Genomic DNA, 15,694 nt, shown 5'->3' with positions numbered 1-15,694 from the left:
CAGCTACTCGGGAGGCTGAGGCAGGAGAATTGCTTGAACCTGGGAGGTGGAGGTTGCAGTGAGCCGAGATCGCACCACTGCACTCCAGCCTGGGTGATAGAGCGAGACTCTGTCTCAAAAAAAGGAAAGAAAGAAAATTCTGCTAAAAAACCAACATGGAATAGAAATAATTTAAAGTATCCAAGACATTAAAATGCAAAAAAATTTTTTTGATTCAGGACTGTGACTCCATATTGCCGTTTTATATGCTTTGTATTTTAGGATATGAAAAGTAACCCCCATCTATGGAATGTTAAGCTGACAGCCAAGACAGTCAAAACCTCCCACAATTCAGTATCCCACCCTATTTTCTGGTTGTACCAAAAAATACCCGGTGAATGATTTCACCTCTTAAAAACAAAAAGCATTTATAGTTTAACAATGGGATGTGGGTGGGATTCCCTTCTTCTTAAAAATGTTTCTAGAGCTACTAAACAACTTGCATTTATACGGTAGTTGATAAAAATATTCCTCTGGATTGTACTAGAATAGAGGCACCACTGATAATAGTATATGATATTAATCAGACTTGGCTTCTTTTTCTCCGGCTTCACCAGAAGCTGGACTCTTCTTGGTTTTGCTTTGTCCATTTTCTGCAGGTAAATCTATATTTATATATAATATAAATATATATAATTATATATACACGTATACATATGTATATATTTTTAAAATAACGGCAAGGTCTTGAATCGCTTGAACCTGGGGGGAGGATGCTGCAGTGAGCTAAGAGAGTGCCACTGCACTATATCCTGGGCGACAGAGCACGACTCTGTCTCAAAAAACAAAGTTACGTTCATACCTTTTATATATAAACTTATGTTTTGCTCTTTGTACTTTTTTTAATCACTGAGAAGAAATTTTAAAGGTTTTTTTGGTTAGGGATTATATTTCTTCTATAGTAGTGATCATTTTATATAAAGCAAAGTAAACCTAAATCGAATTTAATGTTTTTTTAATCTTTTTATTCAGTCTACAAATAAGAAACCTCGAAAATCTCCAGGTGAGAAGAGCAGAATTGAAGCTGGAATTAGAGGAGCAGGCCGTGGAAGAGCTAATGGGCACCCTCAACAGAATGGTGAAGGGGAGCCTGTCACATTATTTGAGGTGGTGAAACTGGGGAAAAGTGCAATGCAGGTAAATTTTAAGTTTTTATTTCATGTATAAAGCAATACGGTTAATAACTTATGTGGAATCAGTTAGTGTATATATTGGCACTTTATATACTTCTGTTGATTACATAAGCAACCTTTCAGTTTATTCTGAAAGGTTTTTATTTTGCTTTGTTTTGCAAAGAGTGTCAGGAATGGGTGTTTAATAGTAAGATGTACTTTTGTTTAAATTGTTCTAAGTAAAAAGGTCTGCTAGAAGCTGCCCAAGAGAATTTTTATTGTCTTGATATATTTTTTTGGAATCTGATTTAGTATAAGTAACATATGTGTCTTTTAGAGTATTTGAAAGAAGAAAGGGTATAAAAAAAATTCTTAAGTAGTGAATTAGGAATGATCAGAACTACATCATTTGTAACTGCCTCCCTTTCCCTTTCCCTTTCCCTTTCCCTTCCCCCTTTTTTTTTTGTTTTTGAGACAGTGTCTGGCTCTGTCGCCTAGACTGGAGTGCAGTGGCCTGATCTGGTCTCACTGCAAGCTCTGCCTCCCGGATTCACACCATTCTCCTGCCTCAGCCTCCTGAGTAGCTGGGACTACAGGTGCCCGTCACCACGCCTGGCTAATGTTTTGTATTTTTTTTTAGTAGAGATGGCATTTCACTATGTTAGCCAGAATGATCTCGATCTCCTGACCTCGTGATCCACCCGCCTCGGTCTCCCTAAGTGCTGGGATTACAGGCATGAGCCACCGCGCCAGAGATGGCGTTTCACCATGTTAGCCAGGATGATCTTGATCTCCTGACCTCGTGATCCACCTGCCTCAGCCTCCCAAAGTGCTGGGATTACAAACAAGGCATGAGCCACTGCGCCCAGCCGTAACTTTCTTACTCTTTTATCTCTTCTCATTTAGTCCATAAATATTAAGTATTCTGCAGGAGCACTGTTCTCACTCACGCATTATAAGGATAAGCCATAATTGTTTTTCTTGAGTGTGTATATTTTTATCACTATCATAAAATGTGTTTGTTTATGTTTGTCTCTACTTTTTTAAAAATTTTAAAACGATAGAGGTGGAATTATTTGGCTAAAGGATATTTTTAAACTGTGAGATATATGAACACTATATTTCTCTCCCATAAATTGTACTGTTGCACCTTTCACAAGAAGTGTACAGGAGAATTGCTTGGACCCAGGAGGTGGAGGTTGCGGTGAGCCGAGATTGTACCACTGCACTCTAGCCTGGGGTACAGAGCCAGACTCTATCTCAAAAAAAAAAAAAAAAAAAAAAAAACGGTAATTGTGAAACAGAATTACTATTAGAACTAAAACAGACAACTTTTCATTAGTATACTTTCTATTTTTTTTTTTTAACCTATATTTCTTTTTAAAGCCCTTAAGGGTGTTTAGTGTTTCTTTCTTTTTATGTATGTTACCAGATTGATATGTTGTGTTCAAGAGTCTTGGAATTTGTGTGGGCAAGGAAGGAGGTGAAATAGTGGGATGATGCTAAATGGTGAAACATGTATTGAAGTTCCAGTTACCCAAAGCAATGGATGACAATATGTAAATTACATAAGTTTAATATAAAAATAGATTTGTGACCTTTTGCCATTAAGCTTGATAATTTATTCATTATACTTCTGTTTTTGAGACAGACTCTTGCTCCATTGCCCAGGTTGGAGTGCAGTGGCACGATCTTGGCTCACTGTAACCTCCACCTCCCAGGTTCAAGGGATTCTTGTGCCTCAGCCTCCTGAATAGCTGGGATTACAGGTGTGCACCAGCACTCCCAGCTAATTTTTGTATATTTAGTAGAGATGGGGTTTCACCACGTTGGCCAGGCTGGTCTCAAACTCCTGACCTCAAGTCTTGCACCCACCTCTGCCTTCCAAAGTGCTGGGCTTACAGGCATGAGTCACCATGCCCGGCCTCATTATACTTTAATAGAAGAATTGTTAACAAGTTACGGAAGCATTAATTTTAAAGACGTTTTCTGTTGTTTCCTACCTTTAGGTAGAAATACAAGCAGAAAAATGAGAGAAGTATATTTTTATGTAAAATTTTAATAATTGCATTTCAGGTATTTTGCTTCTTTTTTTTTTTTTTTTTTTTTAAATGGAGTCTCTGTCACCAGGCTGGAGTGCAGTGGCGTGATCCCTGATCACTGCAACCTCCGCCTTCCAGGTTCGAGTGATTCTCCTGCCTCAGCTTCCAGAGTAGCTGGGACTACAGGCACACGTCACCATGCCCAGCTAATTTTTTTATTTTTAGTAGAGGCAGGGCTTCACTACATTGGCCAGGATGGTCTCGATCTCCAGACCTCGTGATCCACCTACCTCGGCCTCCCAAAGTGCTGGGATTATAGACGTGAGCCACGATGCCCGGCCTTCCTTCGCTTTTTTTAAATGTAAGACTTTATTTTATCAGATATTTATGTAAAAATAATTTTCATGCATATTGTATTAAAGCTTAATGCCCGTCCTTATTTTTAATATGAACAAACTCTTATTGTCATCTATATTTAAAATAAAACATTGACCAATAGGAGTCTTTTCAGTTTTAATTTACGGTATTCTATTCTTCATCCATATTAGTGTTTTCTAATTATGCTCTTTTGTGCTGTGTCTCTTCTGCTGAAACTTTTTAATTTTTTTTTTTTTTTGGCGAATGAGTCTCTATCAGCTAGGCTGAAGTACAGTGGACGATCTCAGCTCACTGCGACTTCTGCACCGCAGGTTCGAGCGATTCTCCTACCTCAACCTCCTGAGTAGCTGGGGTTACAGGTGCCTGCCACCATGTCTGGCTAATTTTTTTTTTTTTTTTGGTATTTTTAGTAGAGACGGGCTTTCACCATGTTGGCCAAGCTGCTCTCAAACTCCTGACTTCCAAGTGATCTGCCCACCTCACCCTCCCAAAGTGCTGGGATTACAGGCATGAGCTGTTTTTGGCTGAAACTTTTTGTTTCTCATTTTCTGAAAGATAATGATCAGTAGTCAGGACTCTGGTACCTTCCATAATTTGGTTTTAACCCACCTTTCAATTTCTTGTTACTGTTTCTTGAAATCTGCTTCATTTTATTTTTACTTTACTGTAATTTTAATTATTAATATTATATTTTTTACTATATTTAAAATAATTTGTAAACTTTTGTGATTTTTTTTTTTAATGTGCCCGTCTGTTGGGCCCTTTTTTCCCTATGAATTTACCTTCTGATTTTTATTATTTGTGCAGTACTTCCTAAAATAGCTGGGTTATGATTTACTTAACTAGATTTTATTTGAATTGTTTGCAGTTTTGTTGTATTAAAAATAGTACTTTTTTAGACTGGCTGTGGTGGCTCACGCTTGTAATCTCAGCACTTTGGGAGGCTGAGGCCGGTAGATCACTTGAGGTCAGGAGTTGAGACCAGCCTGGCCAACATGGTGAAACCCCATCTCTACTAAAAATACAAAAATTATCCCAGGAAGTGGAGGTTGCAGTGAGCCAAGATTGTGCCACTGCACGCCAGCCTGTGTGACAGAGCAAGACTCCGTCTCAAAAACAAAAAAATAAAGAGCAAGATAATACAAGTAGACATCAGTGATTTAGAAACAAAGTAGGTATTTCTGTGGTTTGTATGGAAGAAAACTAGGAAGTGATGAACAGGATTGGGCTTAGGGCAGGGAAGCGTATACTTAGAGCCAGGAGTTTGGCTGTTGAGTGTTAAAGTGCTTCACGAAGAATAGGAGAATCGAATTGGGCTTATTACGTGAAGCCAAGGCCTAATGTGAGTCTCCCCATTTGTAAAGCAGGGTGAAGGAAAGTGCCAATAACTACTGCATAGGCTTATGTTTAGAGTAATTGTGTATCTCAAGTTGCCCTTGAGACACCCAGTTTGTGCTTATTGTCCCTGTATTTATTAATAGAAGCTCCTTTAATATTCAGAAGGATAGTAGTTTACATGGCAATTTATATTAAAACATCACTTACAGGAAATCAAAAGCTGAGGAAAGGGAGAAGACAGACATAATTCTTATAACTGACACCTGAATTGAAATGTCTGTTCCTTTGGTTGTTGACTGGATCTGTGAAAATTCCCAATGTTGTCTTAGGGAAGAGTCTGAAAATTCCCACTCTTTTATGTGATCTGGTTCTGCCATGGAGGTAATGACAGAAACATAAGAGGGGAGGGATAAATAATAAAGTAATAAATAAGTATGTCAAAGATGCTAGAGAGATGAAAGAAGAAATTCTGTCTTATACAAAATAAAGGAACAGATGAAACAAGATATGAAAAAGGAGCAGCCTTGAAAATTGAAAGTAAATTCTTAAAAGTAAAAAAAAGCAGTACATTATGTTATTGAGGAAAAATACTGCTTTAGGTGCCATGAGAGGGAGAATTCAAGTATTGGCATTTATTAGACATTCAGTTAGAATGTAGCCCAGAGAAATAAGGAGGTAAGAAAACATGAAAGAGCCATTTAAATACTTTGGTATAGATTGAAGGGTTCCAGAATATGCCAAGGGAAGAAATCAGAGGGAAGAAAAGAGATAAAGTGGTTTTTATTCCCCCCTTCCACATTTATTTTAAGTTCAGGGGTACGTGTGCAGGGTATGGAAGTTTGTTACATAGGTAAATGTGTGCCATGGTGGTTTGCGGCACAGATCATTGCATCACCTAGGTATTAAGCCCAGCATCCATTAGCTATTCTTCCTGATGCTCTCCCTTCTCCTATCCCCCACCCTCCAGCGGGCCCCATTGTTGTTTCCCCACTGCCCCAATGTGTTTAGCTGTTCTCATCATTCAGCTCCCACTTACAAGTGACAACATGAAGTGTTTGATTTTCTGTTTCTGCCTAGGTTTGCTGAGCATAATGGCTTTCATCACCATCTATGCAAACAACACGATCTTGTTCCTTTTTTTTTTTTTTTTTTAAGACAGAGTCTTGCTCTGTTGCCCAGGCTGGAGTGCACTGGCATGATCTCAGGTGACTGCAGCCTCCTTCTCCTGGGTTCAAGCGATCCTCCCACCTCAGCCTCCCAAGTAGCTGGGACTACAGGTACATGCCACCATGCCCAGCTAATTTTTTTATTTTTAGTAGATACAGGGTTTTGCCATGTTTCCCTATGCTGGTCTTGAACTCCTGTATTGAAGTGATCCTCCTGCCTCAGCCTTCTAAAGTGCTGGGATTACAAGATTGAGCCAGCACACCCAGCCCAATCTCTTTCCTTTTAATGGCTGCATGCATACCACATTTTCTAGTCTATTATTTTTGGGCATTTGGGTTGATTTTATGTCTTTCCTATTATGAATAGTGCTGCAGTGAACATACATGTGCATGTATGTTTATAATAGAATGATTTATATTCCTTTGGGTGTATACCCGATAATGGGATTGCTGGTTCAAGTAGTATTTCTGGCTTTAGTTCTTTGAGGAATCACCAGACGGTCTTAGATACAGTTTTTGAAGAGATAATTTTGGAGAAATTTCCAGACAGTTTTCCTTTGATCCAAAGTTTGTTCTCAGGAGTGAGCAAGATAAGTGAAAATAATTACATAGCTGTAAATAGTATAGTATAACTGAAGTATTAAGGAAATTTTGAAAGATTTCATCAAGGAATGTCTGATCCTTTTCTTTATAATGCAGTTAATGTTGAAATACACAGTAAAATAAATTCTCCTGGTAAATTGCATTATACTTGGAAGAATAAAAATGTGCTTTTTAAAAGTTTGTATTAAAGAGGAAATACACAGAGTTGTAACGTGAATATTAGTGAAAGAAATGTTAGTGAAAATGTTGCAGCCAGCTAAAGCGTTATTTGGCTAGATGTGTTATCTTAAGGGCATTAATGCTAAGCAAAAGCAAAAGAAACCAGAAAGAAAAACAGCAAACCTAACATTACTGTGAAGAGAGGAATAATAAAAGTAGAAATGGAAGTTAAATAGAAAGGTTAAAGAAGGTCAACTAAACCCAAATATTTGAGTTTAAGAAAACTTTAGGACCAGGAGGTTTTATCTTAGGAATACCAAGATGGTTTAATATTAGAAAATCTTTTAGTATAATGTCCAAATAATCTCATTACAGGAGGAAAAAGCCTATACTTACTTACCTGAAGTGATGTAGGATGTTAGGAAAAATTATGTGATAAAATATAGCTAATAGTTTTTATAAACAGAGACTTTTGATAAATTAGGAACAAAAGGAAACTTCCTTAGCTTGTAAAGGTTATCTCCTCCAAACCTACAGCTCAGATTATGTCGTTTTTAAATAACAGTGAAATTTAGGTGTATTCCCAGGATACAAGCATATATCACTGCTGTTCTGTACTGAAACACCTAGCCAATGCATTAAAAAAAGAAAAGAAAAAAAGAAGAGCTATAACAATTGAAGAGGAAGATGCAAAAGTATCCCTATTGGAAGAGGATATAATTGTGTTGAAATTTCAAGAGAAACCATAGACTGTTAGAACTAATGAGAGTGTTCAGCAACATTCTATCCAAATTTAATTTGGATAGAAAATTAAAATTAAAAAAATCAGTAGCCTTCTGTATGGCATTAATAACCAATTAGAACAAGTAATCAGAAACAAGAGCATATTCAAGATAGAAGTAAAATCAGTGAAGTACAAAATAAAAATCTAATAAAAAATGTGGGTGTAACAGAATAAAATACTATTTAAAAAACCCATCATATTGAGTAATTAAAAAGGCCTGACTATACCAATAGTCAGTAAGGTTGTAGAACAGCAACTCATGAGAGTACAGATTCTCCTTTAGAGAATATTTTGGTAATATCAAGAAGAGTTGAATGACTGACTATCCCGTTTTCATTCAGTCAGTAAATATTTAATGAGTGTTTACACTGTGGAAACCACTTTTTTCCTTCTTTTCTTTACTGAGAATGTAACATTAAAGAAAACCAATTCAATTCTTAGATATAACCTCTGTATACAATTTTTTTTACATGTTTATAAAAGGCATATATAGGAATGAATTTTTTTTTCATTGCTTTGTTTATACTAAAAAAAAATCCCAAATTTCTATAATAAACAGGATAATTGATAAACTGTGGCATATTTAAACTCTGAAAAAAAATTCTTATTATTTTTTTAAGACACAGTCTTGCTCTGTTGCGCAGACTGGGGTGCCAGTGACATGGTCCCAACTCACTGCAACCTCTGCCTCCCAGGTTCAAGTGATTCTTGTGCCTCAGCCTCCAAAGTAGCTGGGATTACAGGTGTGCGCCAGTATGCCTGGCTGAATTTTTTGTGTTTTCAGTAGAGACAAGGTTTCCCAATGTTGGCCAAGCTGGTCTCGAACTCCTGACCTCAAGCAGTCCGCCTGCCTTGGCCTCCCAAAGTGTGCTGGGATTACAGATATGAGCCCCCATGCCTGGCCTGAAATTCTTCACTGTATTTAAAATGAGTAAACTAGAGTTCTAGGTACCAGTACAAATAAATTTTTAAAATGGATTTTAAGGGTTCAATGCAAATTGCAGAATGATGCATTAGCACATGATGCTACAGTACTTATAAAGTGTGAACATATACTCAAGGTTATTTAACATCATGTTTTTTATATTGATTACTTTCTGAAAAGATAGGAGAAAAAGGATAGGACCACAAAGGTTTGTATGATACACAGGTATATACCTCAGAGATTTTGTGGGTTTGGTTCCAGTGAGTCATACAATCTTTTTGGCTTCCTAGTACATATAAAAGTTATATTTACCCTATAGTGTATTGTATGTGCAATATCATTATGTCTGAAAAAAACCAATGTATGTACCTTAATTAAGAATACTATTTAAAAATGCTAACGAACATCTGAACCTTCAGTGAATCATAATCTTTTTGCTAGTGGAAAGTCTTCCTTTCATGAAAGATTTCTCTGTAGTATGCAATGCTGTTTGATAGCATTTTACCACAGTAGAACTATTTTCAAAATTGGAGGAAGTCCTCTCAAACCCTGTCACTGCTTTATCCTATAAATTTATGTAATATTCAGAATCCTTTGTTGCCATTTCAACAGTGTTCACAGCATCTTCACAAGGAGTAGGAGTTTGGTAGGCAGTAGCAGAAGACGTTTCTTAATTTAGAAACAGGAAATGCAAAGATAAAATCTATTACCGACCATAGAGGACATAAGATGCCCTTGTAAAAATAGAGCTGAGAGAAACTACATTCTGAGCATTGAATGTTTTGACTTTTTGTAAAATTGACGGTATTTTAGAAAGTAAATGACTTGTTTGTATTTTCATTTTTAGAAATGCCTTTCTGGGAGCAATTTAGATGATGATTTGGTGGGCAAGTAAGGCTGGAATCAGACCAATCAAAGGCTTTTTTTTTTTTTTAAATATAAACACTGACCATTAGGGAACTAAAGAAAGTTCAAATTGATTGATTGATTGATTGATTGAGACGGAGTCTTGCTCTGTTGCCCAGGCTGGAGTGCAGTGGCGTGATCTGGGATCACTGCAAGCTCCGCCTCCCAGATTCACGCCATTCTCCTGCCTCAGCCTCCCGAGCAGCTGGGACTACAGGTGCCCGCCACCATGCCCAGCTAATTTTTTTTTGTATTTTCAGTAGAGACAGGGTTTCATTGTGTTAGCCAGGATGGTCTCGATCTCTTGACCTCGTGATCCGCCCGCCTCCGTCTCCCGAAGTAGAGCGTTCAAATTTATAGAAGGTCAGTGAGAATGGAGAGGAAGTGATAGATTCTGCAAATATTAAGGCTCTGGAATGATTATGAAAAATGAGAAAGAGGAAGAAATCTAAGGTGGTCCCTAGTTGTTTGACTTGGTAATGTTGACTGAAAGAAAATTTGTGTGACTATAGGTATTGGAGGATGGCTATGAGAGTAGTTTGTACATTCTGACTTTTAGATCTGTGACATTAAATACATGTTGAATTTTGGAACTTTCAAGCTATGTATTTAGTCTAAGTGATACTTTTTACTTTAGTAGTTATGAGTTAATAAGAGCTTAAGTGAATTTCTGTAATCCGTTGGCATTTTCATTTTGTGCATCTATATATCAACTATAAAAGTTGGACTATAGGACCGGGCATGATGGCTCAGTCCTGTAATCCCAGTACTTTGGGAAGCTGAGTCAGGCAGATCTCTTGAGCCAGGAGTTGGAGACCAGCCTGGGCAACATGGCAAAACCCCATTTCAACCAAAATACAAAAATTAGCCAGGTATGGTGGCATGTGCCTGTAGTCCCAGCTACTCAGGAGGCTGCGGTGGGAGAATCACCTGAGCCCGGGAAGTCAAGGCTGCAGTGAGCTGTGATTGTGCCATTGCACTCCAGCCTGGGCAACGGGAGTGAGATTCTGTCTCAAAAAAAGAAGTTGGACTGTCATTTATTCATTCAACAAAAATTCCAAGCTAATTAGGTTAGGCGCAGGGCTACAATATTAATTAAACTCACCTGACCCTTATCTTCATGGACTTTCTAGTCTTAGAAGAAGAAATAGTTTATACCAATCAAATTATCTATTAATATACAATTATAAACCGTTGATTAACACTAAGCAAACTTTCTTTGGTCTTAGTGTAGTGATAACAGCTTATGTGAATAAGGAACTGTTGTTAGCCTATAAATTAAGTATACTTAGTGAGGCAATTTGGTCTTCTGTTTGCTTTTGACAACTGACTTTGAAGGTGAAACTAATTTTGTCCATTTAAATATGATTGGGCAAGAGGTAGGTGTCTTAGAGATTGTGATCAGACATTCTCTGTCCCTTAGAGTTACTAAGCTTTGTTCTAGTGTCAAAGGAAAGTATGGACTTTTATAGTGACATTGTTTTCTTCCAACTTCCGAATTATAGATGGGTTATACATGCCAAATCGCTTCGTATCATCAAACAGAGAGGAATTCTCCCCCAGTAGGTAGCTGGGCTTGAGTTTTACTCTATGACTATACCAAGGAAAGAGGAAAGCAGCTTTGGGTTTATTTACATTCCACCTGTTAACTTCTAAGTTGTAGAACTGACAGTTATATGGTAACTGTAATAGGGCCTGTATGCATTTCTGAGCTATTAATAGAATGGATAAAAGTGTTTTAATAATTTTCTAACGTTCATTGAGAAGCTTGAAAGTTTCAAGAAGTATTAAAATGGCCAAAGAATGTATAAGGATTGTAATTATAAACAAATGATACTGATACATTAGATGAGAGGACACATATACTGTTGATTGAAATGAAACTTTATGACAAAGATGGGGAGAACACATTGAAAGACAGAAATACTGTAATGAAGTTAAAGAGTAAAATTTTGTTGAACTAAGCAAATATAAGTACTTGAATAGAATTAATTAATACTTGAGTGTATAATACAAGAAATGTGTTAATAGCTGTGACTGCTACAGTGCAAAATATTGGGTATAGAATTTAAAGTCATATAATATTCTAAGCATTTAGAGTTTTTGCCTGAAGATAAAATAGGAAAACTGAAAATAACTGTTGTTTAACCAAGATAGATGTTTATTTCTCTCATATGTAAAAGATCATAGATACGTGGTCTTTTCCATGGGGAGTGGTGGATTGTGAAATAATTGAAATTCTTAATATTTTAATAATCATTAAAGTATATTTTATTGTAATTTTAGCAGTATACCTTTTGATGTTTGTCAAAATTGGATTTTCCATTTTAAAAAGGAAGAAGCTGCTAAGGCAGCCCAATGGGAGGCAGCTGACTCTAGGTCTTTATTCCAGGCCCCCTCTGGATATCCTCCTGTGCTGTTTTCATTCCTCTTTCCTGGCCCTGGTAGGTAATCTGGGCCTGACGCTTCTTACCTAGTGGTGAAGGCCAGATACATCGCACCTAATGCGTACCATGAACAAGTTAATGTGCTACGTGTTGGGGTGAGGTGAGGAGCAGGGTGGGTCCCAGGCTGGTCCCAGGCACTGGGCTTTTGAGAGGAACTGTTCCAGTTTATATCCCTTATTTCTGAAAGAACATGCGTGAGTGACCAGAGCATGGTACACTTTAGTGAACATACCTTTTTGGATGTTAATTGCCTGCCTAACCCCAGCTGTGGCAGAAAGGATATTTAAAGACCCACTAGTGCAGCCAGATATCATTGTGTTGGTAGGTGAACCTAGTGAGCATCCACAATTTGGAAAAGGAAGACCTGAGCCAATGATAACAACACTCTTGTCACAAATTATTATTGCCAAGTTGTCTGTGCCTTTGAATTCAGACAAAGAAGCTGAGCTGCCAGTGGCTCTTTTGTGACTGCCATTGGCTCCATTCTAAGTACATGGTGGTTGTGCATTACAAGCAGTGCATCATCTATATCAAGTTGTAGCAGAAAACCTTTCAGAAGACTGTCTGCAGTGGACATTGCTGGGCCCTGCCTATTTTGAGGGGAGGGCTAAGGATAAATTACTCTTAGGCCTGTGGCAGCCCCAGAATGCAGTTGTATAAAGAGTCCTTCTGCTGGTAATCTCTATGTGGATAAGAAATTGCCACCTACTTATACCCACCATGAAATATTTGGCAGTTAACCTTAGCGTTGCCATTGTAGTGGTCCTGGTGGCCATTGTTGCTGGCATTGTAGTTCTGGTGATCACCATCAGGAGAAAGTTGGGGAAATATAAGAAGATAGAGATCAAGGATTGAGGGAGTTGAATATATGGGCAAGTGTATTAGTTTGTTCTCACATGGCTATCAGGAAATACCTGAGACTGGGTAATTTATAAAGAAAAGAGATTTCATTGACTCAGTTCTGCATGGCTGGGGAGGCCTCAGGAAACTTGTAATCATGGTGGAAGGCACCTCTTTATAGGGCGGCAGGAGAGAAAATGAGTGCTAGCAGGGGAAATGCCAGATGCTTATAAAACCATCAGATCTCATGAGAACTCACTGTCATGAGAACAGTATAGGGGATACCGCCCCCATGATTCAGTTACCTCCCACCGGGTCTGTCCCATGACACATGGGGATTATGGGAATTACAATTCAAAATGAGATTTGGATAGAGACAGAGCCAAACTATATCAGCAAGTATGAGTCTGTAGTAGGGAAGATATAAAGGAAGGGTTCAGGATCAATTCAGATTGAAACTTAATTCTTGGCCCAAGGCAGATACTTCGTCCATCATCATCCCCAACTTACCTTCCTCCCTTTCCTTCCATTCTTCAGTTTGATGGTTTTGACCCAGGACTACCTCTCTTTCTGACTTCATGTCCCAACTTTTCTTGAAGTGCTGTTTCTAATATTGTTTCTTCCTTTTGGTCCAGGGTCAAGAAATATGACTCTTGAATTCAGCGAAGGTAGATGTAAGAGGTCTCCATTGAATGATGTCTTTGATAGTATGTAAAGAAAAAGGTTAAGATGATACCCCAGGGTCATTTCAAAGTGACAGAATACCTTTTAAAGGTTTAATGAGTTTATGTGAGGAACAGTGCTTTTATTTCTTGCATTTAATTTTTTAAATTAACTCTCTCTGGTTCCAAATGGAAAGATTTGGCATCTTCATCCTGAATTCTACTTTATAGTTATCTTGTTGAAAAGAAAATTTTGGCTGTATTTGAACTTGCACAGTAGCCATATTTCTTGTCTGTTTTACCAGGAATGCATGTGCTTTGCTTCTCACTTAACAGATTTTTGTTTTTTTCAAATAAAGATGGGGTATCAGTGTTGTCCAGGCTGACCTCGAACTTCTGGGCCCAAGTGATCCTCCCCTGCCTGAGCCTCCTGAGTGGCTGGGACTACAGGTGCATATTGCCACGACGCCTAGCCGAGGGAATCTTATTTTTTTTTACTTAAACATTTTTTTCTGTCTTCTTCTTCTTCTTTTTTTTGGAAAAAAGACTCTGTCCACAAACTGCCAGTGTTTATTCTGCAGGTCACTCATTAAAGCTATTAGTAATATTTTATTACGTAAAAATGTTTGTACATATTTTGTCTTTGATAATTTTGCAGCGACTTTCTTAATATAACAAGTCTAATGAAATATAATAAAATATGGGGAAAGCATAAAGTGAAAGATTGAATTTCAATCAGATTATGCAAAAAACAAAACAAAACATCCAACCAAAACCAGTACAGCTTTTTCGGGGGGGTCCTGGTGTGAGGGGTTGTGCATCATCAGATAAAATAAATGGAACTTCACAGATAACTAATTGGATAGATGAAATATTTACATCCATCAGTGAACTATTAAACCAGGGCACATGTTTTAGAACTGATTAATTAATTTGATCTTCAGAAATTTTCAGATTTTATAACCCATGGTATTTTCCACAATTGTATTTTTATAAAGCTATCATCATTGAACCTGTTTAGAGATTCAGCTGAATTACCTTTATACCCATTCATTTTTGTACTCTACAGTTACAGCTCATCATCTTGTGCATGTCTTAGACCGATATTTGGAACTGGTCCAGGATATTTTACAGTAAGTCCTGGTCATATGAGTAACATTTAGGTTATTTGAGCATAAAAGCAAAGTGCTAAATGTAAACTGCATTTCTCCCAGTCTTTTAGTTTTTAGTTATGAAGTGTTTGAATTGTCTTCTGTTTCTCAGAGATAATATGCATTTCTATTTTATTTATTTAGAGATGAAGTCTCACTCTGTTGCCCAGGCTGGAGTGCAATGGCACGATCTTGGCTCACTGCAACCTCCACCTCCTGGATTCAAGTGATTCTGCTGCCTGGCCTATTTTTTGTTTTTTGTTTTTTTGGTTTTTTGAGATAGAGTCTCGCTCTGTCACCCAGGCTGGAGTGTGATGGCACGATCTCCTCTCACTGCAACCTCTGCCTCTGGGTTCAAGTGATTCTCCTGCCTCAGCCTCCCAAGTAGCTGCGATTACAGGCACATGCCACCACACCTGGCGAATTTTTTTTTTTTTAAAGTAGAGACAGGGTTTCACCATGTTGGTTAGGCTGGTCTCGAACTCCTGACCTCAAGTCATCTGCCTGCCTCGGCCTCCCAAACTGCTGGGATTACAGGCATGTGCCACCACATCTGGCCTTGACTGGCTTTTTAAAAATAAAATAGGCCAGGAGCAGTGGCTCACGCCTGTAATCCCAACACTTTGGGAGGCCGAGACGGGCGTATCACCTGAGGTTAAGAGTTCCAGACCAGTTTGACCAATGTGGTGAAACCCCATGTCTATTAAAAATACAAGGCTGGGCGTGGTGCCTCATACCTCTAATCCCAACACTTTGGGAGACCGAGGCGGGTAGATCACAGGGTCAAGAGTTCGAGACCAGCATGGCCAACATAGTGAAACCCATTCTCTACTAAAAATACAAAAGTTAGCTGGGTGTGGTGGCATGTACCTGTCGTCCAAGCTACTTGGGAGGCTGAGGCAGGAGAATCGCTTGAACCTGGAAACGGAGGTTGCAGTGAGCTGAGATTGTGCCATTGCATTCCAGCCTGGGTGCAAAACTCCATCTCAAAAAACCAACCAACCAAACAAACAAACAAAAAACAGAAAATAGGCTGGTCAGCAGAATCACTTGAACCCAGGAGGCAGAGTTTGTGGTGAATGGAGATCGTGCCACTGCACTCCAGCCTGGGCAACAGAGGGAGACCAAAAAAAAAAAAAAAA

General features: G+C 38.2%; 1 protein-coding gene across 2 annotated transcripts in view; it reads left to right on the top strand.

Annotated features, from left to right (window-relative positions):
* Window positions 1-15,694, top strand: part of STAG1 (stromal antigen 1) — a 306,806-nt gene that overhangs the window by 31,533 nt on the left and 259,579 nt on the right. For both annotated transcript variants that reach the window (XM_012000038.1, XM_012000037.1), the window contains exon 3: window positions 1,012-1,176. In XM_012000038.1, coding sequence (XP_011855428.1) covers window positions 1,012-1,176 — 165 coding nt within the window. The remainder of the gene's footprint in view (window positions 1-1,011; window positions 1,177-15,694) is intronic.

This window comes from Mandrillus leucophaeus, unplaced genomic scaffold, assembly GCF_000951045.1.
Source record: "Mandrillus leucophaeus isolate KB7577 unplaced genomic scaffold, Mleu.le_1.0 Scaffold612, whole genome shotgun sequence".
Taxonomy (NCBI): Eukaryota; Metazoa; Chordata; class Mammalia; order Primates; family Cercopithecidae; genus Mandrillus; species Mandrillus leucophaeus.
The sequence above is the reverse complement of the archived record's forward strand: the minus strand, read 5'-3'. Positions and strand labels throughout refer to the sequence as shown.